The sequence below is a fragment of the Myripristis murdjan genome, chromosome 13 (assembly GCF_902150065.1).
Source record: "Myripristis murdjan chromosome 13, fMyrMur1.1, whole genome shotgun sequence".
Classification (NCBI taxonomy): Eukaryota; Metazoa; Chordata; class Actinopteri; order Holocentriformes; family Holocentridae; genus Myripristis; species Myripristis murdjan.
In genome coordinates, this window is record NC_043992.1 from 26,629,277 (window position 1) to 26,656,983 (window position 27,707).

Sequence of the window (27,707 nt, forward strand, 5' to 3'; positions counted from 1 at the left end):
CTTTCATAATAGAGGGGAAAAAAGGGGTTGGACCAGGCACTTAAGCAGTTACACATGATAAACTTAAAACTGACTATACCATAAAGCCAGAAACACTATGTACTGATAATCATATATGATAATCTGATAATTACCTATTCGAATTATTGTGTGCATTATTAGGATGAAAAGGTTTTAAGGCCTAAGACAGGTGTGCTTTCACTTTTTTAGCCAGAGCACTGTTCGTTCAGTGTTTAGCATGATGAAGCCTTGCCACTCACAGCTCTGTGTGTCCAAGAAGAGGTGCAACTTCAAATAGCACTTGAAGGCAGCATCTGCTTGATACTGTTGTGGCAGTCGGTGAAGTGCAGAACAAGTGAGGAAAACGTGGGAGGCTGACATGAAGCAGCGCCACCCAGCTCACTCTGTGTTGTATTGAAATACAAACTTAACAAGTGTTTCAGCTGACATGAGGGTGAAACATTTAAAAATATATATTATACCACCTTTCCCCACATGCCTGTTATCACATCACATGGATCTGCTGCATTAAACAAGCCGTCATCTGATCTCACATATGCACACACACGCACACACACGCACACACACACACACACACACACACACACGCACACGCACACACACACTCACACACTCACACACACACACAGGATCCTCCCACAGAGCCATGACTGATGGCAAAGGGTATTTGCTCACAGCACAACATAAATATATATATATATATATATAACATATACAATGACCTGCTCTTCAGCACACTAGTACTTTGTTGCTTCAGACTGCTTTCTCCTTGCTGTATTTGGTTTTGGTGACTTTGCTGAAGTGCCACCATCCACGCCTAATTCAGCATGGCAGCCTGTCTGAAACATGAATGAATCTGAATCTACAGTTTTTCCTCCTGCTGCATTGTGAGTGTGAATGAAGCTTGTTGATTTACTGGAGTGAAAGAGTGGATTGGGAGCTGGCTGGACGGCCTTTTTTGGGTGATGAGCCCATTTCTGACATCCGGACTTTGCACCTGCAGCACAGCAGCTGTTCATTTCTGTCCCAGCATTATGGACACTGTGCATAATCACCCTTTTGCCTCTGCTGTGTGAAGTAAGTACGTTTAATCTATGAGTTGCTCTCACTTGGGTATTGCTCGCTGCTGCTGCCACCTTGTGGTGTGTTCGTGCTCGTTACATCACAGACTTTCATAAGCACTGCTTTGCAGAAATGAGATTCATGGGAGGGATGACCTTCCGCATGACAACGCTCAGTGGTCATTCAGTGTCACACTGTCAAAGACAAAGAAATGCAGGGAGCAACAAAAAAAACAGAGAGGGCACAGTGGAAATGCTGGGCCTCACATTACCATGAAACTGTAAAATACATCCCATTAGTTGTGTCCTTGAAACACACTGCATTTTGATTTAAGAACATAGAGTTGAGTAAGTGCAGATATGGGAGGTATGTAGCGGCAGGGCGAAGCCTGTTTGACCTTTCACAGCATGTGAGCGACATGGATGAGGTCATGTGATCCCACTGTAATGTTGTGAAACAGTTTACTGCAAAGCTTTCAGGCCTTTGTTCTTCATTTAAATGAGCCAGACTCCTGATCAAGTGGCAGTGAAGCAGACGAAACATCAATAGGATCAACGTTGCTTGCTTGTTCTTTTTCAGCAGCAGACTGAACCAATGACAGACTTTTCAGTTGGAAATCCCTTTACATTTTAAAAATATTTTTCTGTCCATTTAGACAGTTAGGGAACAGAGACAGACACAGAGGAGATGAGAGACATAAGAGAAGGCTATGGTTAGATGTGAAGAAAATGAAGATTTTGCTGAAACATGTTGGCTTCATCAATAAAAAGTTAAGTTACTCTTACCACAGTGTTGCTGGATTCCTCATCCTTTTCATATACCATGAACCTAGAGTGATATGAAGTAGTGCCTGGGTTTCCTGTGTTTAGTCAATCGTCTCTCTTTAAGCTTTAATACTGCAGCAACATGGAACTATTAAGCAGTTCAAGGAATATTGGGAAAGTCTCGCTGTTTTCTGACATCTGATAAAGTAACAGCTTGGTTACCTGCTGAAAGGTCGGAGCTGTTGTTCAGCAGAAAACAAAGCACAATGGATCTAGCTTGCAATTTGTGTATATAATTTGTTACCCCTGGAAATTTTCTCACACATTCCTCTGTCCTTGAGTGAGTTAACAGTCAGCGATAATCTACTTTCTCAAAGGAGTCACAGTTGCTTTAACTCTTACAGAAACTCTCATAAGAACATGAGTATAGAATGGAAGTGGATGCATGATTTTGATGACAAACAAAAGCAAATGTATGACTGCCAAGCAGGAGTATATAATTTCTTCCACACCTACTAGATTTGATTCCAGATTTGATGCTTACCAAATGTATAATGGTAAGCCCCATCAGTATAGACCAAATCACCGTGACGTCGTGGTAACAACAACAGCCTGTCCCAGGTCGAAAACTGGTGGTTCAGTTGAACCGCAGAGGCTTGTGACATCAGTAAATATGATCATTTCTCTGGTCGGTATTCAGCCATAAGCTAAACAAAATGGTCTGAAAAATCTGACGTTTCTGGCAAATTTATGATTATTTTTTGTTTCTGGTTTGCTAAACCAGCATCTTTAATAAGCCAAACTCTTAACAACAGCACCATCTAGTGCCAGTCAGGGTAACTGCTAGTTCAATGTCAGAGGTTCAAGGAGCAAGTTTGCTCTTCTCAGATTGAAATCTGGAAAATTGGAGCCCTTTTCCTCTCTTTACCATTACCCAACACCCACAAACACAACAAGATTTCACCATTTTTCTACCTGATTTCTACTTGGAAGATGTTTAAAACAAACATTGTAATTTGGTATATTGTTTTTTGCCGTTACGGGTGGAGAGGATAAAGGTAAGGTAAGGTAAATTTATTTGTACCCGAGGGTAGATTTGGTTGTGGTTAAAAGAATTGGCTGCTTACACACACGCACACACAGACAACATTTACAACATCGACAGAGACAGTGACATAACAGTGACAGAAGTGCTCCAGACATGGAAACATGGATAAAAAGTATACAAAAGGTGCAATTATCAAAAGACAAAAGATACAATACAGAATAAAAGCCATCATGGCAGATACAAAAAAAATAGTTCAGAATAAATAAATAAATAGATTAAGAAGGCTGTGTAGTCCATAAGTTAATGTGTAGTCCAACAATAGCCTAATTACTATTTAACGTTTTGATGGCTGAGGGAACAAAACTGCCTCTGTATCTCTTTGTTTTGCAGACAGGCATTTTGTACCTGCAGCCTGATGGTCGAGATAAAGGATACTGGTGTCAGCCTCTATGCATTTTGAATATGGTTGCACACATCCATTGTAACCTTCTCCTTCTGTTTATCCTCTTCTTCCTCCCCTGCAGGTGATCACCTGTTTCGGCCTGTCTGTGCTGTCGTGTCGCTACGTGGGCTTCGCCGTGGTGGCCCTGCTGGTGGAGATCAACTCCGTGTTCCTCCACCTGCGGCAGGTCCTGCGCATGGCCAGCCTGGCAGCGAGCACGCTCTACCGGGTCAACAGCATGATCAACCTGGGCACGTACGTGGTGTTCCGCATCAACACGCTGGCCTGGATGACCCGCTGGCTGGTGCTCAACAGGGACAAAGTGCCCCTGCTGGCCTACACCGTGGGCAGTGTCGGCATGGCGATCATGACCGCCATGAACATCGTCCTCTTTTACCGGCTGCTCAGGAGCGACTTCCTCAAGAGCAGTGCCCGAGAGGCCAAGAAGGAGAAGGAGATGTGAGGTGGCAGGGAGGAAAGGATGGAGGAAGGATGAGATTCACACACATGCACACACACATACACACACACACACACGTTACTGTACGATAACACCCTGTGGCCCAGATTTTTAAAAGCTGGGAGGTGGACTTGAAGGGATTTCCTTTCTGTGTGTCCATGCCAAGAGGTGTAATCAAATGGCTTCACTACCCATTCTCCACTACAATGCTGTGTGATGCAGGTATGGCTCATTATGCAGAAACCTACATTTCCCTTGACCTCCTGAATCAGTCAGCAAATGGCTTCTCATCAGACAGTGCGTCTGTGTGTGTCGAGTTAGCCTTGGGTGTCATCGTCTGGCTTAATGATGGAAGGAGGATTCTTTATATGAACAATACAAGGGCATGTGAAATAACACCAAAAGCCTTATCCCACAGGGTGTGTCAGCTAAATCTGCTCTAAAATGTAGTGTATGAGAAGTGGAGAAACACTGTTCACACAATAATAAAATCACCCACACACACTTATGCTGCCACATGAAGTAGCTATATAAACAAATCCAAAATATAACTAGATCTATACAGTATTTTAATAATACATATATATGAATTATAAGTATACATAATGTGGGCTATTAAAAATGTCCCACAGATAAAGGTTGTTTATCACTGAATAGGGAGTCAAACCTTTCTTCATGAACTCGTCTTTTAACACAAGCACTACAGATGTGAAGATGCCTTTTTTTTTTCACCAAACTCTCCTCAACTAAAAACCGCCTGTTACCTCAGAAAGCCTGTAGCAGAGCTTTGTCTCTTTCTAACAAATGTTTTGCTGTTGGTGAACGTTCTTCATTTTGGAGAACCAAAATAATATAAGGAAAAAAGAAGAAGAAAATTGTTTTTTTTTTTTTTGTTTGTTTGTAATTTTTTGCCACAATGGGTGAATATGAACTTGATTGTCTTAACGCTTTTGTAGTTTTGAGCAGAACATAATGAAATCCAGTGTGTGGATGTTCTTGAGCCAGTACCAATCCTCAATCATTTAATTAGATCATTTTCAACACTTGAATGAATTATTTGAAGCATGGTGTAAATCAAAAATTACAGTTTTAATAAAACACAACATTTGTTTGTCAGTGGCAGCCGGGATGCAGAGCCTCACAGTGTTAGTGGCAAACTAGTTGTGGTTCGCATTTCCTACGTCACAGAATTGGATTACAGCTTCCGGTGAGAACACTTGTTAAGTAAATTTATTTAGCATGAATATTTACCAGAACAAATCAGTGATCAATTAGTCTGAGCATCCCTAATATTCATTATAATGAAACGGCCATCTAAAAATAGCGTGTGGCTCTCAGATCTGATAAGCCCATTGTCAGCCATACCAAACAAATCAGGTTTTTTAATTAGATCTTAATGGAACAAAACACAATTAAGCTGACAAAAAGCTTCATCTGTATGCCTCCTCAAGCTCTCTCTCTCTCACACACACACTCACACACATAAGCTGTTGGATCCATTTAAAACTGGCTCATTAAATCAACCTCTTGGATCAGTTTCCATGGCAAAGGAGGAAAGAGGCCAGTTGTTAGAGCCGGCCTTCCCAGCACCCACCTCTTCATGCCATCAGCACCCAGCGGCACCCAGACGCCAGGGCCGTGTCTGAAAGCTCACACACCGGCCAAGAACATCTTGAAACTTGAAACCTGTGAAATGACAGGAGACAATTTCTGCATTATGAATGAACATTAATGTTTTTACTCTTTGTGTTTATTCCTATAGTTTTGCACCTATAGTTGCATGCTATGCAGAAGGAGCTTTCAGACACACAGGGGTAGGTTGTTGGGTGGTTGTTCGTCATTTGGCCTGTAGAGGGCAGCATACTCCTTAGTGTCACCTCACTGGACTCCAACAGAGCCAAGAGCTCCTTGGATGTTAGAAAAACAGGAGACATTAGTGAACTGTGAGGATATTTACCTGCAGATGTTCACAGTCTGTCTTTTTGACATCTTTGAAGATGTGTGCCGTTCTGCCTTTTTTATATTAAGCTGCCAATTAACATGGATGCAGGGGCATTTGCTGTCCACTTCTAATCTGATCTGGGGTCACTCTTGGCCTTCTTAGATCTGTGAAAACAGCAAACGTTGCTAGCGAGCTATAGCTGCAAGGCTGCCTGCTCTATCAACTTAATCGCATTACAGTGCTCGTATGGCATGGAAATATTTTATGCCATTCATGTTCTGTGTTTTGTTTATTGTTTCTATTATTGGGGGTTGTGTATTTGTGTATTTTTGTAATTTATTTTTACTTTAAAAAGAAGTTGTGGAGTAATCTTAAAAGATTAATGAATGAACACAATGTTCAAGCAGTTTCCCTTTTGTGAAGAATTGTCTTGATCATAGTGAAGCTTATATGCTTGTGGAAGTCATGTTGTTGCAGGGCATCTTACTACTTTGGGTCTTTTCATTTCTTTTCTTTTTGGTCTCCCAAGCTGAAAGTGGCATGCCTTTATTCATCTCAGAGGCCACAGTCAGAGACTGTTGATAGATGGAGCCCTAAAACCAGGGTGTCCAACCACATTACAGGCACAGAAATGTACATGCTCAGAGGGAATGGGCTCAGTCTGTCACTCGCAGTTACAAGGGAATAATTTAGATTTTTTGGCTCTAGTCCATATAGCATCAGGCTGCACTTTTACAGACATTAATTTGCTCTAGCACTTAAATGCCGCTGACCAAGTGAGCATCACAACACTACTTCTCATCCATCATGAGTCCAAGACATCACCATTACTGCACTACTCTAAAAAGGCACTGTTTGACCAACGGCAGTTGTAATAACTGGATTGAGATCGAAGGGCTTTATAGTCACAGTTATTGCCAAATTGCCTTTTTAAGATTCGGAGAAACTCCCGTTTTGAGTTTTCATTGTGAATGTATGTGTGCATTGATTTGCCTCCCAGCAGATTCTCAAGGCAGCTTAACTTTCTGGTTTGTTGTGACGACATTTTGGTAACATTTGAAGAGCTAATTCCTAACAAACAAGCTTCTGTTTGTGAATGTGCTGTGTAAGGCTATGATGTTATCAGAATTTGATGATGGCAGATTTGTTATTCTGTTGCTGTGTGCGTTTAAGAATTGTAATGAACCATTGTGGCCAAGCGGAGATGTCTCCTCATGTCAATGTTGTACTCTTTTGTAATCACGTGGAAGGACCTTTGGCCATGAAGCACGCTACAGTGTTGCTAACTGCACTCTAATTCTTGCCTCTATTTTTTTTTTTTATGCGCATTTGTTCCCTACCTGGCTTGGATTTCAAAACATATGATTGTCACAAGCGCATCGGACAATCTTATGATTCTAAATTTGTAGGTAGTGAGCACACACTTGTCACAGGAAAATATTTCTTGCTCCTTTTCCAGTGACAAGTGCACAAGTGACGTGGTGGTCAAGTGCAACTGGTGCAACTCCTTTATTCATTTCCATTTTTAGGTGATGAGAAGAGGTTGTTGGAGAAACTTTTGTCACAATCCACAACATCTGTTGCTCCACTTGGACCAGTTTCTTTTGCTCATCTGTGGCCATTTGTAGATTTATGTTTATTTCCTGGTGATTGGTTAATTATTGACTATTGTGTGGTATTGAAAATGAAATCCATAACAACAATGAAGACTATTACCACTGTGCAGCTTGTCGAAGACTCCTTCACTGAAGGCAGAGCGTCCTGCCCTGGGATACTGAACCAACCGAGATTACAAAGCTAAATCTTCTGCCTTCACTGAGCATCAAACTGTCAGGGTTCACATAAATGTAAATTTAACATTTTTTTCATGATGTTTTGGCTGAATTTCAGTTTTTGTATGGAAAATCCCAATTTATATGTTTCTTTGTACAATAACAACTATTTGTGTAACGTGAAAATAAAGATTAAAGAATAAATCAATAAATAAATACTAAATTGTGTGCTTTTCTTTCAGGGAGGTCCGGGCATTTTGAAAGTCCCAGCAGCACTAGGCAGCTGTACATGCATAAATGAGCAACAGACTGTATTCATGGTCAATTAGTTTTCATTATGTAACCAGCTGTTGGGAGGATTCATAAACTTTCTGATTTCCTCTTTGCTGCCTATCCAGATATGCTATCAGTTTTCAAACCAGTTTCCAGCTCCAGAAGGAAGCAAGGAGGAGTAAGACTGACTAGTTATTTGAATGTTAAATAGGACTGTTTGCCTATTTGACTAACTATGTAATTCTGCTTTGTGAGATACAGTCAGTATATCAGTAAGAAATAGTATAATTTTTTTTTTTTACCGCTATCTGGCAAACTTTTTAATTCTGTTTTGTGAAAAAAAAAACCCTCAGGGGCTCCTAAACTTTTCATACGAGAAAATGCATGTGTGTTAGACTAAGGACTGTTATTTGGTATGATTTTGCCCTGCAGAGCTGCAAGAACCTTTTAAGATTTTTGTTGTAATTTAGTCTAGAGTATGGTTATCAAAGTGGGGTCTGGGGATCTAGGCAGTCCTCAGCAGAACGAGGAAAAGGTTTATTTCACTATAATTCACTATAAATGTTTATATTTACAAAAATATGTGAGTCATAATTTGAGTAAAATGTTTTAACCTCACCACTTTGAAGTGCTCAGTGTTCATTATGAATTTTGAACATATTAGTACTTAATACAACCCCAAAAATCTTTTCATAGCAGGGTCCTCAGTTAAAATGGAGCTCTGCGGCTTAATGAAAGTCAACATGGGACCCAGACCCCAGAAAAGTCTGAAACCCCCTGGTCCTGAGCTGCAGATCTGTCTCGGAGAGCTGACAGCAGGTAGTAAATTGTAATCTGTAACTCAAACGGTAAACTTTATTCATTCCCTCACAGCACCAATTGTTAGTGAATGGTTTTAAACAGGTGCTTAATTTGATGGAGACTCCTCAGGACCCCTGGAGGTCCCCGGACCTCGGGTTGGGAACCAGTGCAGCAGACTGGGCCTAATAAGCCCTGTCCATGGTGCTGAAATCACATCCTCATCACGATACATGCAATGTAGGACTTTGTGTCTCATCTAAGTGCTGATCTGTTTCTACACTGAAACCAACACTGCACAGATATTTTTATGACATTTTACTGGAGTCATTTTATCATTGCGTTTCCCTGTAACATCCCACCGGCTCCCTATCGATCCCCTCCTTCCAGTCGACATATGGGCTGATCCCTCCAATCAGCTGTCTGTCGTACGATGTTCTCGCGTGTTCTGGTCACGATGGCTTGTTTTCATCATTTTTTTTTAACAGTACAGCCGTCTCCAGTAGCTTTATGTCTCTGTCGGTGGGCGAGCGAGAAAGGTGCGCATGTTGAAATGGACGGCGCACCTTTCTAACAGGCTTTCTAAAAAAATAAAAATAAAAATAAAAATTATATGCTCTAGTCATATTTTACAAACGAGCGACGCAGACACCCCTGCAGCAAAGAGCAGTTTGGCCAGAGGATCGTAGCACAATGCGCGGTGGTTTTTGCATTTTTCCACATCTGTGCGCTTTCTTCCTCCGCTGATCAAACGTCGTCACATGCAGCTGATAAGCAATTTAACGCCACATATGAAATGTCTCTGGATGAATGCCGCAGCGATAACCAACAGGATCTGGAGCAACACTGGGAAACAGCATGCCGGGACCAGAGGACTTGTTTATAACCCTTACAAATCATATTTCCTAGATTCTGGCAGTTAACATAATACATTTTTAAAAAGGTAAGCGGAGCGTTTTGCGTCGCTTTAATTTCTGATGTAAAGGCTGGAGTGTGATCGTATGGGCCGATACCCGCTGCGTCCCGACGCAGCTTGTAGTAATGCGTTGGTTCTCCCATTTCTGCTGATTTCTCTGCTTGTCAATACTTTATTTATAGCCATCACATGACCTCGATACAGAACTTGCACTTTTCTATGTGGCTGACATAAGCAGGGCTCACATTTAATATATCACATTGCTGCTGGTGTTCAAGCCCCTGCAATTTAGTCTGAACTTGTAAAAGGTTTTCTCTTAAAAACGTGAAGGCTGCTCTCTCTCTCTCTCTCTCTCTCTCTCTCTCTCTCTCTCTCTCTCTCTGACGCACACATATATGGACAACTGGTGATGTTGGTGGAGTAAAAAAAAAAAAAAAAAAAAAAAAAAAGTGGGGAGGAAACGGGGCGACATCTGACCTGACATTGTCCCGTGAAAGTGCTCTCGCTGTGTTGACGCAGGGCTCGGTCATGGATCCGGACAGCAGCTTGTCTCGTCAGATCCAAAGTGTGGAGAGGAGCATGGTGTTCCTCAGGCAGGAGCATCTCACCTTGCTCCACGGCCTCCACCTGGAGATCCTCTCCCTGCAGAAACGATGCTCAGGTGAGTATGTGTGTGTGTGTGTGTGTGTGTGTGTGTGTGTGTGTGTGTGTGGGTGGGTGGGTGTGGGTGGGGGTGAGGGGCTTTTTCTGAGGCTGGCAGGCTACCAAGATCAGAAACTTCCTGGGTCCCCGCTATATTTACACATCTGTTGTCTACAAACTGTACAGCTTCATGAACCTGAAATTACAAGATTCACATTCAAATGAGGCTTTACTGACATAACAGGAGTTAGACAGGCAATTAAAAAAATAATAATGTAAATATTTATAAATATTAAACACAGTATATTTGGTCATAAATTCATTTGGTTCTATCTGATGTCTTTTTTTTATCCCCCTCAGAACTCAGTCATTGATTGTTGAATGTTATTTCTACTTGTGTTATTTTGTTTTTCACAAGAAACCTTGTGGGCGGATTTGAAAGTGCACAACAGTTTTACCATCTGGGATTTCAAAATTGTTGATGCTCAGCATCCCAGTCCAAACTGCAGTCCACCTAGACAGAACCTTTTCTGATTTTTAATGATTTCCTCTTTTTAATAATGGATGGATCAGTTCCTAATTTCTCTGGTGCATGAATCAGCTTGTGTTGTTTTGTTTTTAGGCTTTCACTTATTTTCACACATCTTCTCGGTGGTCCAAAGCATTGATTTTCATGTTTGTTTCTTTCTTTTTCTTTACTACATTTTCCTCAAGACCCCCATCTGGGCCATCATTCAAACCCAAACAGTGAGAGCATGATGATGTCACGCTATGATTCCTGGACATTACATCATTTCCTGTTTGAGGCTTAATGGATATATATTACCCATTTAATCAAGCTTTGTGATTTATGGGCTCTAGTGTGTGCATATATGTGCAAGTGCGGGCACACTTACATGCATACACACACACACACACACACACACACACAGAGAGAGAGAGAGAGAGAGAGAGAGAGACATAGGCATTTAGTCAATGTCACACACACAATGCATCCCTACAAAGTCACACATACATATATGCACATACACAACCACCATGCATAATCTATACGTGCTACAGCAATAGTAATCCATATGAAGGAGATTGTAGGCTACAATGGAGTGGGGGGCAGGCAAGGGGGAGGAGAGAGAGAGAGAGAGAGAGAGAGAGAGAGAGAGAGAGAGAGAGAGAGAGAGAGAGAGAGAGAGATGGCTGAGAGCCAATATGATCAGTTGAGTAGAAAACGACCCCCCTCCACCACTTTCCAGCCCTGCTACACAGTCACATCTGGTCAATAAGGCTGTGTGTGTGTGTGTGTGTGTGTCTGAGAGAAACAGACAGCAGAGACAGTGTGTATTTCCTCCTCACAGTTACTCCTTTGATTGTCCCATCCTTTTCTTCTACTCTTCTTCTGTCTCTCTCTCTCTCTCTCTCTCTCTCTCTCTCTCTCTATCTCTCTGTCTCTGTCTCTCTCTCTCTCTCTCTCTCTCTCTCTCTCTCTCTTTCTCTCTCTCTCTCTCTCTCTCCCTCTCTCTTTCTCTGTCTTTCTCTCCACGGGGTTTCCCACTGTGAATTTAGAGGGCAGTGCACATGCTGCTTAGACAGATTGTATTTTCTTTCTTGTCCACATGGAGTTACAGTTATGATGGGATGTGTGTTGCGTGGTAGAAGAAAACAAGTCATTGTGATGCCAGAGTCAGTTCAGAGAGACCCAGACACCAGTTTGCTTCAAAAAACTGAATAAATTTGTTAAAGTAAATTCTCTAGAGAGCTTTACTGGGTTATCTCAGAAGCTGCAGCCATAAAAAATATTATCTGCAGTTCTTTTCAGCACAGATGTAAATCTTCCTGCAGCAGTTGCAATCAAGAGTCTGCTCTCCAGTTCTGTTACGCTCTCTCTCATTTACATATTCTCCAGAGGTTTCTATGGGATCACATGCACAGAAACATTAGCCCTGAGCTCCTCTAATCTTTTTGGAGATGAAACATACTTAAAGACCTCCTGCAATGACCTGAGAGTCACTTTGACAGTGTTAGAAAAAGGTTTTGCTGGCAACTCATTGGTTTACAAGGCAGTCTACCACCAGGCACAGCTGTGCACCCCCCACCCCGAGTCCCTTCTGCACACCTGGACCTCATTTTGTCTTGGACTATCGCCATGCTGGCATCACATCGGACGAAGCAAGACCAAGGTGACATCTCGTGGCTGCGACTTGGAAACATTCACGTTAAACTCGTTGCATGCCTGCACCCAACATAATTTTCATTTATGAAGTTAAAATGCACCATAAACAAACTCAAACAGACATTTGTTTATCATAAATAGGGCATGAGTTTTATAAAGAATGTCACCTATCAGTTTGATTTTTTGCCATCTTTGACTGCCAACCTCAGTGGATTCACTGCAGTGTTTGCCCCTCTCCTGAGTTGCTGACACGCGTCTCCCAAATTGTGGTGTCAAGTTTGAGATATGAGACTACACAATAAAAAAAATTATGCATTTCCTACTTGTAATTAGGAGGCCTTTTTCTCGGCTGGAATCTCGTATTTACAGTAAATCTGGCATGATGCAATTACAGCATCTGACTTGAGGAGATTCTCTCAGATTGATTATTTCTGGAGAGGAGTAAAATTTGACTGGTGTGATGAAGATACTTGAGGATGGCTGTGGCGAGTGATAATCGGCCAATAGGCTAATGAGGTTTGCAGATGTAGTAAGCGACTGCTGCCAGCTTGGAAGGGAGGCAAATGTTTGAGTTTGAGCAGTACAAAAGCTTTGCTTTTGTACTGCTGACCTCTTTCTATTGCTCCGAGCTTTCTGTATTTTCTTATCAGAATTAACATGCTTACACATTTTCTATTTCAACTACAATAAGATAAATCGTTTTTTGTCATCTGTTATTGAATTAAAAGTGCAGGGTGATAATGTAGGGAGCCTCTTTTTCGATAAGGACTTGGCAAGGTGTAGCTGTGCATGCCGAATGTCTTTAAGGAATACTCCAGTGTTTTGGGTAAAATAGACTTTTTCTGACTCACCCAGACTGACGCAAGCTGTTCAGGGGTCTTCACCAAGATCTTCAATCTCTCCTTGACCCAAGCCATCAGTGGCCACCATCATCCCTGCCCTGAAAAAGCCTGCCATCAGTAATTTCAATGACTACAGGCCAATTGCACTTACATCAGTAGTCATGAAATGTTTTGAAAGACTCATCTCACAGCACATTAAAGCCAGCCTCCGCCCCACCTTTGTCCCAGATCAATTTACTTACAGAGCAAACAGATCTGCAGCCCTCTACACGGCGCTGAGCCACCTGGAATACCCGGGGACCTGTGTTAGGATGCTTTTTACTGACTCCAGCTCTGCTTTCAAGACAATCATCGCTGACAAACTGGTTGACAAACTGTCCCTCCTCCATCTGCACCTGGATAAAGGTCTTCCCCATTAACCGCCCCCAAATCGCCAAAATTGGCCCCCGCTGCTCTTCCACCCTCATGCTCAGCCCTGACTCTCCACAGGGCTGTGTGCTAAGTCCTCTTCTCTATGCCCTCTACACCTATGACTGTACTCCCATCCATTCCACCAACACATTTGTAGATGACACCACTGTGGTGGGTAACCGGAGGAGACAAGAGAGACGAGGTTCAGAAGTTTTCTGAGTGGTTCTCCAAGACCAACCTGGCACTCAATACGAGCAAAACAAAGGAAATAGTTATTGACTTCTGAGGGCACAGAGCAGACCCTGGCCCACTCTACATCAATGGAGACTGTGTAGAGAGGGTTTCCACCTTCAAATTCCTGGGAACGCACATCTCAGAGGACCTCTCCTGGTCTGCCAACACATCAGTGGTGGTAAAAAAGACCTACTCCACTTTCAAAGAGTCCTCCGTAAGAACAGACTGAAGGAGAAGCTGCTAGTGGCCTTCTACCGCTCCACCATCAAGAGTGTGGTGGCCTACATGTGTCACAGTGTGGTACGCCGGCTGCTCAGTGGAGCTCTGCAGAGGCTCATTAAAGTAGTTCAAAAAAATCATCGGCTGCCCTCTGCCCTCACTGGAAGCCTCCAGCTCCAGCTCATGGTGCCTCTGCAAAGCCAAGGAACATCATCAGAGACCATTCTCACCCTGGACACCACCTGTTCAACCTGCTGCCCTCGGGGAGGCACTTCAGGTGCATCAAAAGGTGGACAAACAGGCTTAAGAAACAGTTTCTTGCCCTGGGCCATCAGAACTCTTAACCCCAGTTAGTTTCAGGTAGTTCCAGCGTAGTTTCATATTTATTGAACGTGCGCTTGTTGGCTATTTTAAAATTGTCTAAGTAATTGCACTGAGTTGCAATCCTAATTTCATAGTACTTGTACAATGACAATAAAGGATTTCTTTTCTATTCTATTCAATACCATTTTCACCTCTGTACGTCCAGTGTCGTTCAAATACACGATACACTGTGTAAATAAGACAGCTTTGGAATTGCTGTAAGGTTTATTTCTTCACTTTGACAGAGCTAGGCTAATGACTCCCATTGACTTCAACTCTATATGCTAAGCTAACACGATGTGCAACCCATTGGACCCAAACCACTGGACGTACAGAGGGGAAAATGGTATTGAACAGCTTGTCTCAGTCTGGGTACGTCGGAAAAAAGGTATTTTGTCCAAAACGTTGGAGTGTGACTTTTAGATAAAAATTTTCCTTTGTGTCCGTTCACTCACACATCCCTGCACTATTCATGACATGTTGCATCTGCGGAGATGGATTGTGTTTCTGTTTCTGCCCATATTTTTTTATATTCAAGGTAGAGCCACGCAATAAAACCTGAAAGGCTCAGTGAGGCTTAAGGAGATAAGCGTGACCTAAAAAGTGTTTCTCCCTGGCAGGTACACTGGATGTTGCAGTTTGCTGACTGCCTCGTTTCCACTGCCCGTCTGCTGTGTTTCATTTCTAAGAAACAGCTCTTTCAACTGACTTCCTGTGGTTGCAGGAAGTCTATAAACGCTGCAGGTAGCTGTGAGTGAAGACAGGGATTAGAGAGCCAAAGCTATCTCGCTGAAAAGAGAGAGCAGCGTCCGATGCAAGGCAATAACAGCTGAATATTTCACTGGTCGTCAGTGAGTCTGATTCCCCACTTGCTGAGGCTGTCTGTCTTTCTTCCTCTAGCCGCCCTTCCCTCCTTCCTTTTCGCTTTCCTTCCCTCCTCCCTCCCTTATCTCATTCACTCCCTGTGTCTCTTTCTCCTTGCCGTCTGCATGGGTGATGTGTTGTGCTGAGACGGCAGAAGGAAAGACAGAGGCTGTGATGGAGAGCGAGGGAGGCGAAGCAGGGCTAGAAATAACTAAGACATCTGCTGTTCTAGATAAGTTTGCCTTGCAATTAAGGGTTTACATATATCTACTCCTGGGAAAATATATTACATGATCCTCATTGCTCAATATTTAAAACACGTAACTGGTTATATAATGTTAAAGTTCACTATTTTATGACTAAAATCCTGCAATTTGCCAGTAGTAATCCACTGTAGGATTTTGTTTAACATGAGCATTTTATGTATATTGCATGTTTTAAATGGCAGTTTTCTCACTTTGCCCCCAAACTCCTTATGTGAGGGCTGCTGACTGTGTTGGTTAATATTGCTGGTTATGGAAAAAAAGGAATAGGGCAAATATGTACCACATTCATCTTAAAACTGAAGCCACACACACACACACACACACACACACACACATACACGCTATGTGTCTGTGTTTGTGTGTGCGCTTAGGGCAGATCAGCAGAATGTGGGACGACCTCGCCACACAGCAATCAGGCATGTCTGAAGGTCCATCAGGATGATTGACAGGCCAGACACGACAAGCTGAGATACAGATCTGGAATGACTCCACCAACCCCCCACCCCACCCCCATCACCTACCACACACACACACACATACACCCCACCTCGAGGCAGACAGAGGAGGGACACCACTTTCAGTTTTACTGTATTTGAGTAATGTCAGATACCAAACAACATTCTGATGTTATCTTTCAAAACAGCACAGCTTTAGACCATTAGCTTCGGATCACTGGTTACAATTTTAGAATTAATTTTTTGTTTGTCATTAGAGAAAATTAACACCCCTCAGTGTCTGAAAACACCAACATTTGTAGTGTAGTTCCACCTGCACAAAACAGAGTTTGTCCTCGTCTCTAGAAGCAAGAGGTCTCACCGTTGACAGCCGTAATTTGCTCAGCCCAATTCGCAGCCGTTCCTGGGTGTAAATTGCTGTGCTGCTCTTGCTCGTCCCGTTGACCGGCCTGGGCCTTCTTCCTCTCCCACACTTGTCATAGGAGACTCAGTTACCCAAAATATCAGGTACACACAACACCAGCTACCGTCACCTGTCCAAACACTAACACGGCCAGGCCATGTGACTTCACCAGAGAGATGTGTCATATCACACTTGATACTATGTAGCTTTTACTTTTTTTTCACAGAAGAAGCTGAAAATGTAAATGACAGTTTTCTCTGATGATCATCACAAATCAAGACTTGATAGTCTAACAAGCGTATAGCCGGTGTTAGAAAAAAAAATGTTTAAATTGAAAATCATATTAAATCATGACCTTAAAAATTGAAAGTCAAATCGAATCATTGATTTAGAGAATTATGACACCCCCAGTATACTAATCTGCATAAGCACAAAGTGTAGACTATAATAGGAACCACAGTAGAAATTAAAATTCCAGAAATTCACATGAAAACAGCAGTATCCGGTAGTTATACCGCAATGGCACTTGAAATTTCATACATATAATCACATATGATGCCCATACATAATGAATTGTAGGATATGGCACTCCTAAACAGTTTGCTTTCGGTTAAAATGGCTTTAAGTGCAGCTGACCACAAGACAGAGTGAAAAGGTGCTGTTCATTATCAAAAGCGTTAGGGTCCAAACTTAAGGTAAAGCTCTTTGGAGAGTAATACATTACTGGACAAACGTTAAAAGCCTTGCCAAAGAACACATACAGTCTAACTTTCAACAAATATTTAAATGCATGTACAACTAAGGAGAATAAACAAACAAAAACCCTGTTTACAGTTTTCCATCATAACCTGCCGCACATTTGCTGCATCAGAGGTTTGGATGAATGAGGTTGTGCAGTGCTTACACGGCACTTAATGTCATACTTTCTTATGCGTTTGTAAATGTAGGTCACTTCTTTTGCAGATGTTTATCACCTCTGTCACACTGCGGTAAAAATAGTCCTGTAGTTTCAGATGTCTTAAAACATCTTATTTGCATTGTCTGTATTCCTTTGTATCCCTTCTTGAAACAAATAGCTGCTGCTAGTTGCTTCCCACCTGCTTGCACCGCTTACTGGCTCCAGTGAGGAATGCTAACAATGCCAAAATGCCTTTTTGAAGTTACAACAGAGCTATTTCTTCCCCACATTGTCATAAGTAACATAACGGCAGCCACCCCCAGGCACCTTTGACCAAATCTGCGACTATGACACACACTCTTTGATATGAAATGTCATATTTAGATTCTCAAGTATGTATCATTAACGCTATATCATGTGATTTGCCTTTGGAAAGTCACTGGGAAAAAATGAAAGAGTGGAAAACACATCAAAGATTATACTACTGTTATGTTACCTTCGGGGAGAAAAATAATAGCCTCAAAAAATTATTCAAAATGTCATCATATCATTTTAAGAAGACATTTGAGAACTGTTGAGGATTTAGATTTAGGCTAGTACAACGTCATTTAGTGCGTTTTCTGTGAGAATTTCTCTGTCTTGTCTTCTTGTCGACTTATTGTCTTATATGCGTCTCCTCTCTGTTCCCAGAGCTTACAAGCGAGCTGAAGGTGAAGCCTCCAGGCAGAAGCCAAATAGGTATGTCAAATAAAAAAAATCTCCTTCCTGTATCTCTACTGCATCTCTTGCTCATCCTCTAGCTCTTTTTCTGAATCAGTTCTCTTTGACACTGCCCCTCTTTTTGGTTTGTTTCCTGCCTCAGCTTTAAACACAGATACACATTTCCATCTCTCTGGGGCAGTTTGCCTTTGCAGCGTTCAACCTCAACATCGAATCAGCCGTCTCTCATGCCCTGTGCCTGCATCTCTCGCTCCCTTCCCCCCAGGGACAGATCCCTGGCAGCCACCCTCCTCCCTCATTTCACCCGTCCCTCTCTCTCTCTCTGCTCATCTCCTCCCTCACACGCAGGAGGCAGTTTCCGTGACCAACCAAAGAGGTGCTGGTTAGTGGCTCCAGCGTGCCTCTGTGTGTGTGTTTGTGTGTCTGTTTATCTGTGAGGGCCTTGTGCACGCATATATGCATGTGTGTGGGCGTGTGTGTGTGCCTTGACGGGATCCCAGGCTCTAAGCTGAATAGGGGAAATTTGTCACGGTCAGACGAGGGCAGTGTGCAGATACAAACACAGCTGCAAGACTGTGGTGCCTTTGAAATAATTTGGCTCATGGCTGATGCTTGCAGGGCCAGTTGTGGTTTTTGGTGTCTGCATTCGGAGATGCAATATAGACACCATTTTGTCACAGCTGTAAAGCCTGTATTATTTATTAGGCGTGGGCACTGACACTGATCTCCTGATTCAGTTCAATTGCAATTCACAAGTTCCTGATTAGATTTGATACTAAATTTGTTTTGGTTTATTCCATATAGATTTAGTTTGCGATATTTCAGTTAAATATATAGGTTTTGCAGCTTACATATACAGTAGCTTTGTCCAAATCTTTTTTTAGCATCATGATTTTTAAATCCAAAATGCATCAAAGGCTTTAGGGAGCTCCCTGCCGTTTTGCATTAATCCATTTACTCAAAATATGTAGTTTGGTCAACTGAGTTTCTGTAGGTTAGAAGTTAATTAAATGACTACAGGATGGGTATTGGAGCAAAAATCTTCATATATAATGAAAAAGGCATAGATTAAAAAATTTAATCTCAGTATTTTAAGAATTGATATGGGATTGTTCAAATGAAGATTGTAATTAATCAGAAATGTTGTTTTGATGATGAAATGATGTTTTTACTCAGCCCTAAAATGTAAATCTTTTGAGAGTGGAGAGAGAGTGTGTCTGTTTGGGGATGATGTGGTGGGGGTGGGGTGGGGTCATGCCCGGCTGCATTACCCAGCCACCATTAGACCCCATCTCCTTTTCCAAGACAGGTTATCCCCCGTTTTATCAGCCCACCATAGCCCTCCACTCTCCTCCTCCTCCCTGACAAATTGATCCATCCTCCTTTTCTTTTCCTGCTCTCATTTTCCTTGCAGGCCCAGTGGGGGTGTCCAATTACAGCCTGTTTGCTGAGACAGAGAGCGGGAGAGAGGGAGAGAGAGAGAAAGGGATAAAAGGAGAGGTAGAGGGAAGAGATGGAGGTGTGGAAAGGAGCGTGATCAGGGAAGGTAAGAAAAGATGAGGCAACAGGATGTGGTCAGCTGCAGACACGGAGAGATGGAGGAATGGAGAGAGAGAAAAAGGGACAGGGAAGGAAAGAGAGAGGGATGATGTGGAGAGACCTGAGGATCAGATTAGGTTGTCTATAATTAGGATATGAGCTCACCCTGGGTGTGGTGATGGGCGACAGAAAACCTGAGACTGATTGGTCCCCAGAGAATGCAGAGGCCATCCTGGAAGGGGTGGAGTGGGATATTACAGAAGGAGAGGGGAGTGTTGCAATACCAGGAAAGTCATTAGAGATAGTAAAATACAAAAGTTGGAAAGGATGGTGGTTGCAGAGAACGAGAGAGCTGAAATGAAGAGAATCAGGGATGATAAAGCAGTAAAGTTTGGCAGTTTGAAATCTGAACCCAGATCATGAATTCATTTCATTATGAATTCATGACACACCCTGTTACACCCTAGTAAACCTAATATGGATTCTGCACTTTCAGTTTGACCTCCAACACCGACCGTCGGGATTCTCTTATCCAGCAAATGTGACCTAGTTGTGGGGGTCGAGGCATCAGTGGCGGCCTCTGTGGACGTACTTTCCCTGCCCTGGCAGCCTCCAGCTTGGTCAGCCCAGGCTTACTGCACTGACTCAGGGCTTTTGATTTCTACCCTCCCCCCTCTGGGGAGTTTACTGGAATGGAAGTGCACGGAGGTTGACTACAGTAGGTGGGGGGTGGCTTGGAGTATACTCGGTTCAGATTGACCTTGGTGCAGAGGTAGAGCTTCATGTGGGCAGGATGTCTCAAGCAGCAGTCATTGTTTTTTTGCCCTCCCTTTTAGGAATAATGTCTTATCAATACTAGCTGAGATGAAATATTAAAGCGTTCTGACTAACAGACGTATTGAATTGCATGGACTGGCTGGGTGTTCAGGATGGGTCTTACCTTGCACAATGATGCAGCATAACTTCACCTTGGCTGAACATCTGCTCCAGGTTGTAGAAATGGGTTTCATTCATTTGTTTTCGTCTCGCAAGGAAATTTGGTGTGTAGCACTACAAAAAACATAAAAATCACAGAACAGCAGGTAAGACAGCAGGCAGTTACTTCTCAGCTCAAAGTGGCCTTGGTGAGTGATAACTAGGTTCAACAATGCCAAAATGCCTTTTTGAATTCTTGATACCTTGACTTTGATACCATCTCCTGAACGATACTTTTTTGATACCAGTTATATACAATTCTTGAGTTTTATTTTCATCTACTTGGCATTTTTACACACTCAAAGCAATTTCATAAAAAATATAGACCCTGAGTTAATTTATCTCTCTAAATTTTGCAACTTATAGGCTATTCATTATTTCAAATTTACCACAGTTTACTTTATTCGCTAAAAGCAGGCAGATTGTTATTGAGTAGAGATGAGGAGAGAGGAGGCACTGCACTACATACTGTGGTACTGACCTGGTCAATACTGGGTGCAGAGTGGGAGAAAACATAACATTGCCATTAATACAATATTGAACGGAAATAGCTCTGCCTAGAAATAATGGCACCTTTATGCACGATCAAAGCGCATCATTAGGCATGGCACGAACACACACCATATTTGTGGGGATGTTGTGTTGACTTACATCCATTCTCTAAACCATTTCCCTAATTTTTGCCTTAATAAACTTATGCCTGACCCTAACTGTAACGCCAAACCTAGCCTAATGAAAAACACACCATTTTTCCTTCAGGCCTCTATGATGCATTAGAGAGCCAATCACCAGCAGCATTAGATCTGGGCACGAGCATGCTGCATTTTTATTGGCTCACTGACGCTGATGAGACTCCTTAGGTATCAAAACTAGGTACCCAGTGACGAGACATTTTTCAGTACTGGATAGTATCAAAGCAATTTAGCCGGTGCAATAAAAGTATTGAAGTTCGGGACCCAGCCCTATCAGTCGCACCACATGTTTTCAGACTGCCTGCCTGCTCTGTCAGTTCACTAGGTAGTGAATAACTAGCACAGCTGGCAGCAGATGGTACACCATGCCAGTTTCTATGGCAGAAGTTGACTTGGATATATTGGATGATTTGGATTTGCTCAGTCAAAGGGTAATCCTCCCCTGCATATGTGCTAAGTCTCCTGCCTCGGTCTGGACAAGCTCTAAAGCCACATACCATTTCCTAGCTCCCAGATAATCCTCAGTAGGCTTTAAGAGCAAATTGGTGATTTTCCAAGTGGTCAGGCTTGGTCCCATTACATACTTCCATATCTGTTTGACTAAGTGGCTCCCAGCCAAGATATCATCTGGATGTCTTCTGGGTGCTGCTCTTCTACGCTATTCCCTAGGATTTGGAGCTGGTGACACTAGTGGTTGACATGGGCTCAGCTTTGTACACTGTACACTAAATGTATACACACATTTATTGCAAATCACTCTGGATTTAGCGTACTGATGCTTGAATGTGTTGCCCATCCCTGTGTGTCAGAGTTGCAGGAAGAAGAGGAGCTCCTGGAGGCCCGCTGTAGGGAGGTGGAAACCCGTCTGGCCGAGCAGCAGTGCACCTTGGGAGAGCTGCGTAAGGAGTTGAGTCACAAGGGGGCTCTGGTGGGAGCTCTCAGAGCCAATCTCAAGGACAAGGAACGTCATTTTCTGGAGGAGCTCAAACGCCGCAGCCACCGCTCCACCATCCTTAACACGGAGCTGCAGAAGCAAACGGAGGCAGCAGCGTACCTCTCCTTCCAACTCCACGCTGCCCGGCAGAAACTGCACCACCAGCGAATGCAGCAGAGGCAGGTTCTCCTTGCCAGAGCCAACAATCAGGGGGCCCAGTATGGTGCTGAGCAGAACTCCATTTCTCAGGAGATGCCCACAGGACCCTCTGCTGCCTCCCCTGTGGTCAAACCCAAGCGTAAGAGTGCCAGGTCCTCCTCAGGGCAGCTGAGAGTGGAACGTGCCAGGGAATGTGTGCCCATAGAGAAAGTGACGGGTCCTGCAGAACCCACAGCCATGCCGGACCCTGCACTTTTCCTACACCCCCGTAGGCACAGAGCCCGCTCCAGGCACTCTCCAGCCCAAAGACAGCCTCCACTGGGCCTGGAACGGGAAGATGAGGAGAAGGGAGGCGGGGAAGGTCCAATGGAGCCCCAAGATGAAGCAGCCAGACTCGTGTCCACAGCCACAGCACCCCCTGCTGCTGAAACCAAGGCAGATTAGCAACTAGTGAGACCAATGCTTTTAACTGCTTTATGATCACTGTCATCATTATCTTATGTCGAACTTTTAATCATTGTCCTGCACCTTGACTGAACTGTTGCTGAGACTGGTTTTACCTATGGGGTCATATACTTACCGTGGACACTTTTCTAATACAAATGGACTTTGATGTGATCTGAGATAAAGTGCAAAGCAAACTCTAATAGACATCACTTTAAGTCACTTTTAAGTGAAATTAGGTAATTATCTGTTTACACTGGTATCACTCGCTAAATATACTACGGGGCCTTATTTGAGTGCAACCCTTTGTTGCTTGGTGGTGAGTTTGACCTTAGAAGTAGCCATTTTAGGTGGACTAACAGCCCTGCTGTGTGGCCCAAACAACTGTGTCGTTTCAAGGCCAACCATAAATCAACACTTGTGGTCAAACATTTGTCTGGCCTCTCACTGAGTCACAGTTGAAAATCTCTGCAATGTTACGCACCTCTGTGTGTGTCCTTGATTTGAAACCTACTGATTGGTCAGATGTACATTGCCCTCACTGTGAAAGAACTGAATGACAGCAGATTAGAAACCACACCAACTCACAAATACTTGTTTGTTTGCCATTGTCCTAATTTTGAATGTTTGACCACTATATATCATTAAGTTATACCGTTGTGATATCTGTAATTACACTGTAACAAATGTTTTTGTAATCATAGTGTGATTACCTAGCAATTAATTATATGTGGTTAATATATCTGTTGTTACTACAATGAGGGGAAGTGAGATCTGTGTTTTACCCTATTTCCAATGGTTGACCTTTCAATAATGCCTGTCCTAAGTGAATGAAAGGTCAAACAACAGCAGAGTTGGCCATGTACCAGTTTTGCTTTTTGGGCTTAGCAACATGTGCATGTTTTATGAGTAGAGACATGTTGAAGCACAAATGGGCTGCTATTCCTCTGTAGTGACTGCTTTGTATAAACAGGCCACATTCAGGTGATAATCCATTCAAACTTGTTGGACCATGCGTTTCACTCAGGTGTGGTTTGTGTACTATACACACAGAAGACAACTTCTTCAACTCATTTGTATCTGAGGCTGTGTTGGGGTTTCTTTTCACCTCAGGAAAAAATGGACAATGAGGCAAATAACTGTAGGTTCTTGTTTGCCATGACTGTTGGTGTGTTTTGAGTCAAAGCATGGTCTGTTATTGAAGATAGGGATGGTCTCACTATTTCTTGTGTTCCTTTTCCAATATCACACCAATCCCCAGTGCAACTCACTTAAAATTTAACTCATGAAATCATGTTCGCTAAGTAGACATGCTGTGCAGGAAGCCATCTCTGTGTGTGTATGTGTACGTGCGTCTTGAGCACTTGACACAGAGCTGTTTCCTGCGTTATGCAAACTATGCAGTTGCACAGGGCCCCTCAAGCACTAGGGGGGCCCTACACGCCATCCTGTGTTGATCTAAAGGCATATACATGTTAAACAAACGGTGGTTAATGAAGACAAATGCATTTACTGCAGATGACTACAAAAAAATAACACCTGATTTTTCTGTGTTACTGATTATTAAGACAGAATCATGGGGCAGCAAGATCCAGGCCAGCAATTTCAAACTGTGGGAAATATCATAATGCACATCTGGAATACAGTAAGTTGTAAGGAGTTCCACCCTACCCCACTCCCCTACCTGCATGGGGCCCTCAAAAAGCTAAAAATGGCTCTGACTTGACACCCCCACCCCCTCTGTTTCCAGAGGCACGTGCACATGGCGGCCCCTAGTGGTTTGATGAGCAAATAGCATCTTGAAAAGGAAACATAAAGAAACTGTACATCAAATGTACACTTCCATTCACTTGCCTTTTATGTCTGTAATCCATAGGACATTTATATTGATAATATACATCATTTTATGAATTCACTGTCCCTTCCTCTGTAATTATAGCCTTACAATACAGGAGTGAGAGAAGGGTGCATCAAAAATTAAGTGTCTGCACGAGGAAACAGAGTACTATGTGTGGAGACATAAGATGTTGTTTTTATTCAATATTTTCTTCTTTTGGTTCAGAAACACTTGTGTAAGAATTTGGGGTATTTGCTTATAAATTTTTACTTTATGTAACATGGCACTTGAAATATTTCTGATTGTCTCTTGTGAGACATGCTGTGCAAAACCATTCAAAAATGTGTCAGAGTCTGTCCATAATTGAGCCAGTATTTAAATACACATGTTAAATGTTATTGTCAATAATTACAGTCCGTGTCAATGAAATGAGCCTACCTATATTAAGATTACACTGAACTATGATTAGTTGCCGGGAGGGGCCATTACCTTTAATAGCTGATGATTAGAATTTTAGCATTATTTTTAGCAGTATACCTTCAGTAAAACAATATAACCTTATATCAATATATTTACATATTACTAATAAGTGAATTGTCAACAGCCACAAGGAGGGAACTTAAGGTATTAGAATAGATTTCATGATTGTTTAACTTAATATTTTGATTGTTTTGCTCAGTATCTTTATTAACTGTCAAATGGATTGTTTCACTGAAATACATGTTGGTTCTGTTTATTGTGACAGAATCTTTACGTAATTATCTGTTGTGTTATAACTTTATACGAGGCATATTCATGTGGTGAAGAATAGAGGACATGCTGCATGTAGAGCAGCATCAACCATGTTGGCAACTGGGTTGTCTTATGCAGAAGGAGACTGTCTGGGTGAAAGTGAAGCTGTCTTTTACCGAGGAAAATGCAAATGTGAAGAGGTTCGCCTCTTAGCTGGCAAGCCATTAGCGTGACTGTATGCACTAGTTCTCCTCAAGCTTTTTGAGACAATAATCCTAAGACTTCAAAGCGGTCTTGTTAGAACAATAAGTTCCCTTTCCAAGAGGAAGCCTGCATTTAGACTGTTAAGCTTCATGATCCAGTGCAGCACTACATATCTCATCCAAACCCAGTGGCAGGTAGATGAACCTCTCTATAGCCATCTACCGTATACTACAACCTGCCTAACAAACCACAGCAATATCTCACTTTTTAGATGATCTCTACTTTGGCATGATGTAACATCTTGGACAAATAATAAAGAAAAAAAAAAGCTACTTCATTTGAAATCCCATTCTGTATGTATCTATGTTGTGACTCAGACACTGGTGAGTTGTTTGTCTGGTTTAAGAGATTTACAATAATGAGCCAAAGAGGCCCACCAGAGAAACTAGCATGAAGTTGAATGGTGTGATGCCTTAATAAAACCGTCTTTTCATGACTCTTTGAACTTTAGAAAATCTACACCTCGTTCAGTGGCTTTCTTCCCCCCATGTTTCATAACATATTCCACATGACAAAAACATAGCAGCAAGGTAGATATTTTATTTGCACCCACATAAAATGTCTTCCATCTTTCTAAAAGTCTATATAATGATGATGATGATGTTGTTAATGATGATGATAATAATAATGATAGCAGCATTGTCTGTGTGATTTTGACTTATGGATCAGCCTTGGATGAGGTCACATAGGTTTCTTTTGCAATTCAGAGAGACATTTCAGTGTATTTGGCACCATGAAGCATCCTCTTTAATGTTATGTCACCTCTAGCAATAATACTGTGTGGTACCTCCTAGTTTTAGGTACATAATATGGTATGCAGAGAGACTACATGTTGTTCTGGGCTGTTGTATGGTTTGATTCTTGGGTAAGCATAAGCTACTGATTGATTACCGCATATACTGTGTTAGCTTCCTATTGTGATCAACTGTACACGTAATTTGAATAAAATGAAACATTGTCTAGTCTGTTGCCTGTTTGAGATCGTTATTTCTTAGTTTGCCAGTCAATCAAAAGCCAGCTCAAGTAGAGGAGAGCAAGTGATCATTTTGTTAGTGTGACACATGTAAATCACATTTGATGAATGAGGAACCCAGGGTCTGTTGTTAGAGCCTCATCTGGTCTCTACAAGACAGTTTTAAGGTGTGTGTATTATATAAAGAATAATCAATGTGATATCAAAGTCATATATCGATGAGACAGTAATAATTCAGTAAATACGGGAGCATACAAAATATTAAAACATTCTCTATGGCTGAGATCTTTTCTCAAAATATAAATACCATTAAATAACATTCGGACAAAATTGTTTCAAATCTGCATATTTATGCACTGACGACTGAAAAAACTGTGCATTTTTTAAAAATCGGATTGTTATTCGCCTTTCAAAATAACTGGGAAATGTTAAGTGTCATTATGACTGATGATGTGGATTATAATTTGTATCTTTGAGGGAGACTTTAAACTGAATTAAGTGACAAACATTTGATAAAAGCTTTCTTGCCTGCTGTGAAGTTGACAACCTTGTAGTTTTCTTTAAGCAGGGATCCTTTTTCACTACAGGACCAATTCCAACTGCTCTAGTGTGCTCACCTTACATAGATGGGACTAAAAGTCAAGTAAAAATAGTAAGAAACTTATGTTTTACCCAACACATGCATCTAACTTTTACATGGTTGTGACAAACACAGTTTTGTGCTGGTACCGATTATTGCAAATTGCTGAACTGATGAAGGGATTCATCACGTGCAGCAGTGAATGTGGCTGTCATGTTGTTTTACTAGTTGAGGGATATTTCACTGTTTTCCCCATGTTCCTGGAGTCAGACAAACTAATTGTTGCCTTTGGAGTCATACCTTTTCATGTATTTGCATGCAGTTAATCTTAGCTCAATGTGAATGAAACAAAGAATCAAATAACAGCTATCATCCTGCAGATATCTAGGAATTGTACTAAGAAGGGTAAGTATGTCTTTTTCTAAGCTTTGTCCAAGGGGAGACCCACAGTGTCAGACTTTGAAAAGATTTAGCTCAACTAGGAGTCATGCAGAGGCCAGGAGCAGTCACTGTATCTGTGTCAGCACCCTCCTGCTGCAGCCCTGTGTCTCTCAGAGAGTTTGGGAGAAGCCTGTGTGACTGACAGCAAGCAATGA

The 27,707-nt window shown here is 42.2% G+C and overlaps 2 protein-coding genes across 2 annotated transcripts in view; both read left to right on the forward strand.

Moving 5' to 3' along the window:
* Positions 1–5,005, forward strand: part of tlcd2 (TLC domain containing 2) — a 29,011-nt gene extending 24,006 nt beyond the window's left edge. Inside the window, exon 4 of the mRNA XM_030067208.1 lies at positions 3,420–5,005. Within this exon, the coding sequence (XP_029923068.1) occupies positions 3,420–3,800 (381 nt within the window). The 3' untranslated portion in view covers positions 3,801–5,005. The remainder of the gene's footprint in view (positions 1–3,419) is intronic.
* Positions 5,006–9,115: 4,110 nt separating this feature from the next.
* On the forward strand, positions 9,116–25,815 carry ccdc92ba (coiled-coil domain containing 92Ba). Its single transcript, XM_030067207.1, has 4 exons — positions 9,116–9,525; positions 10,018–10,159; positions 17,953–18,000; positions 21,998–25,815. Exons 2-4 carry the CDS (start codon positions 10,027–10,029, stop codon positions 22,723–22,725), a joined length of 909 nt encoding a protein of 302 aa, XP_029923067.1. The 5' UTR covers positions 9,116–9,525; positions 10,018–10,026; the 3' UTR covers positions 22,726–25,815.
* The last annotated feature ends 1,892 nt before the right edge of the window (positions 25,816–27,707 follow it).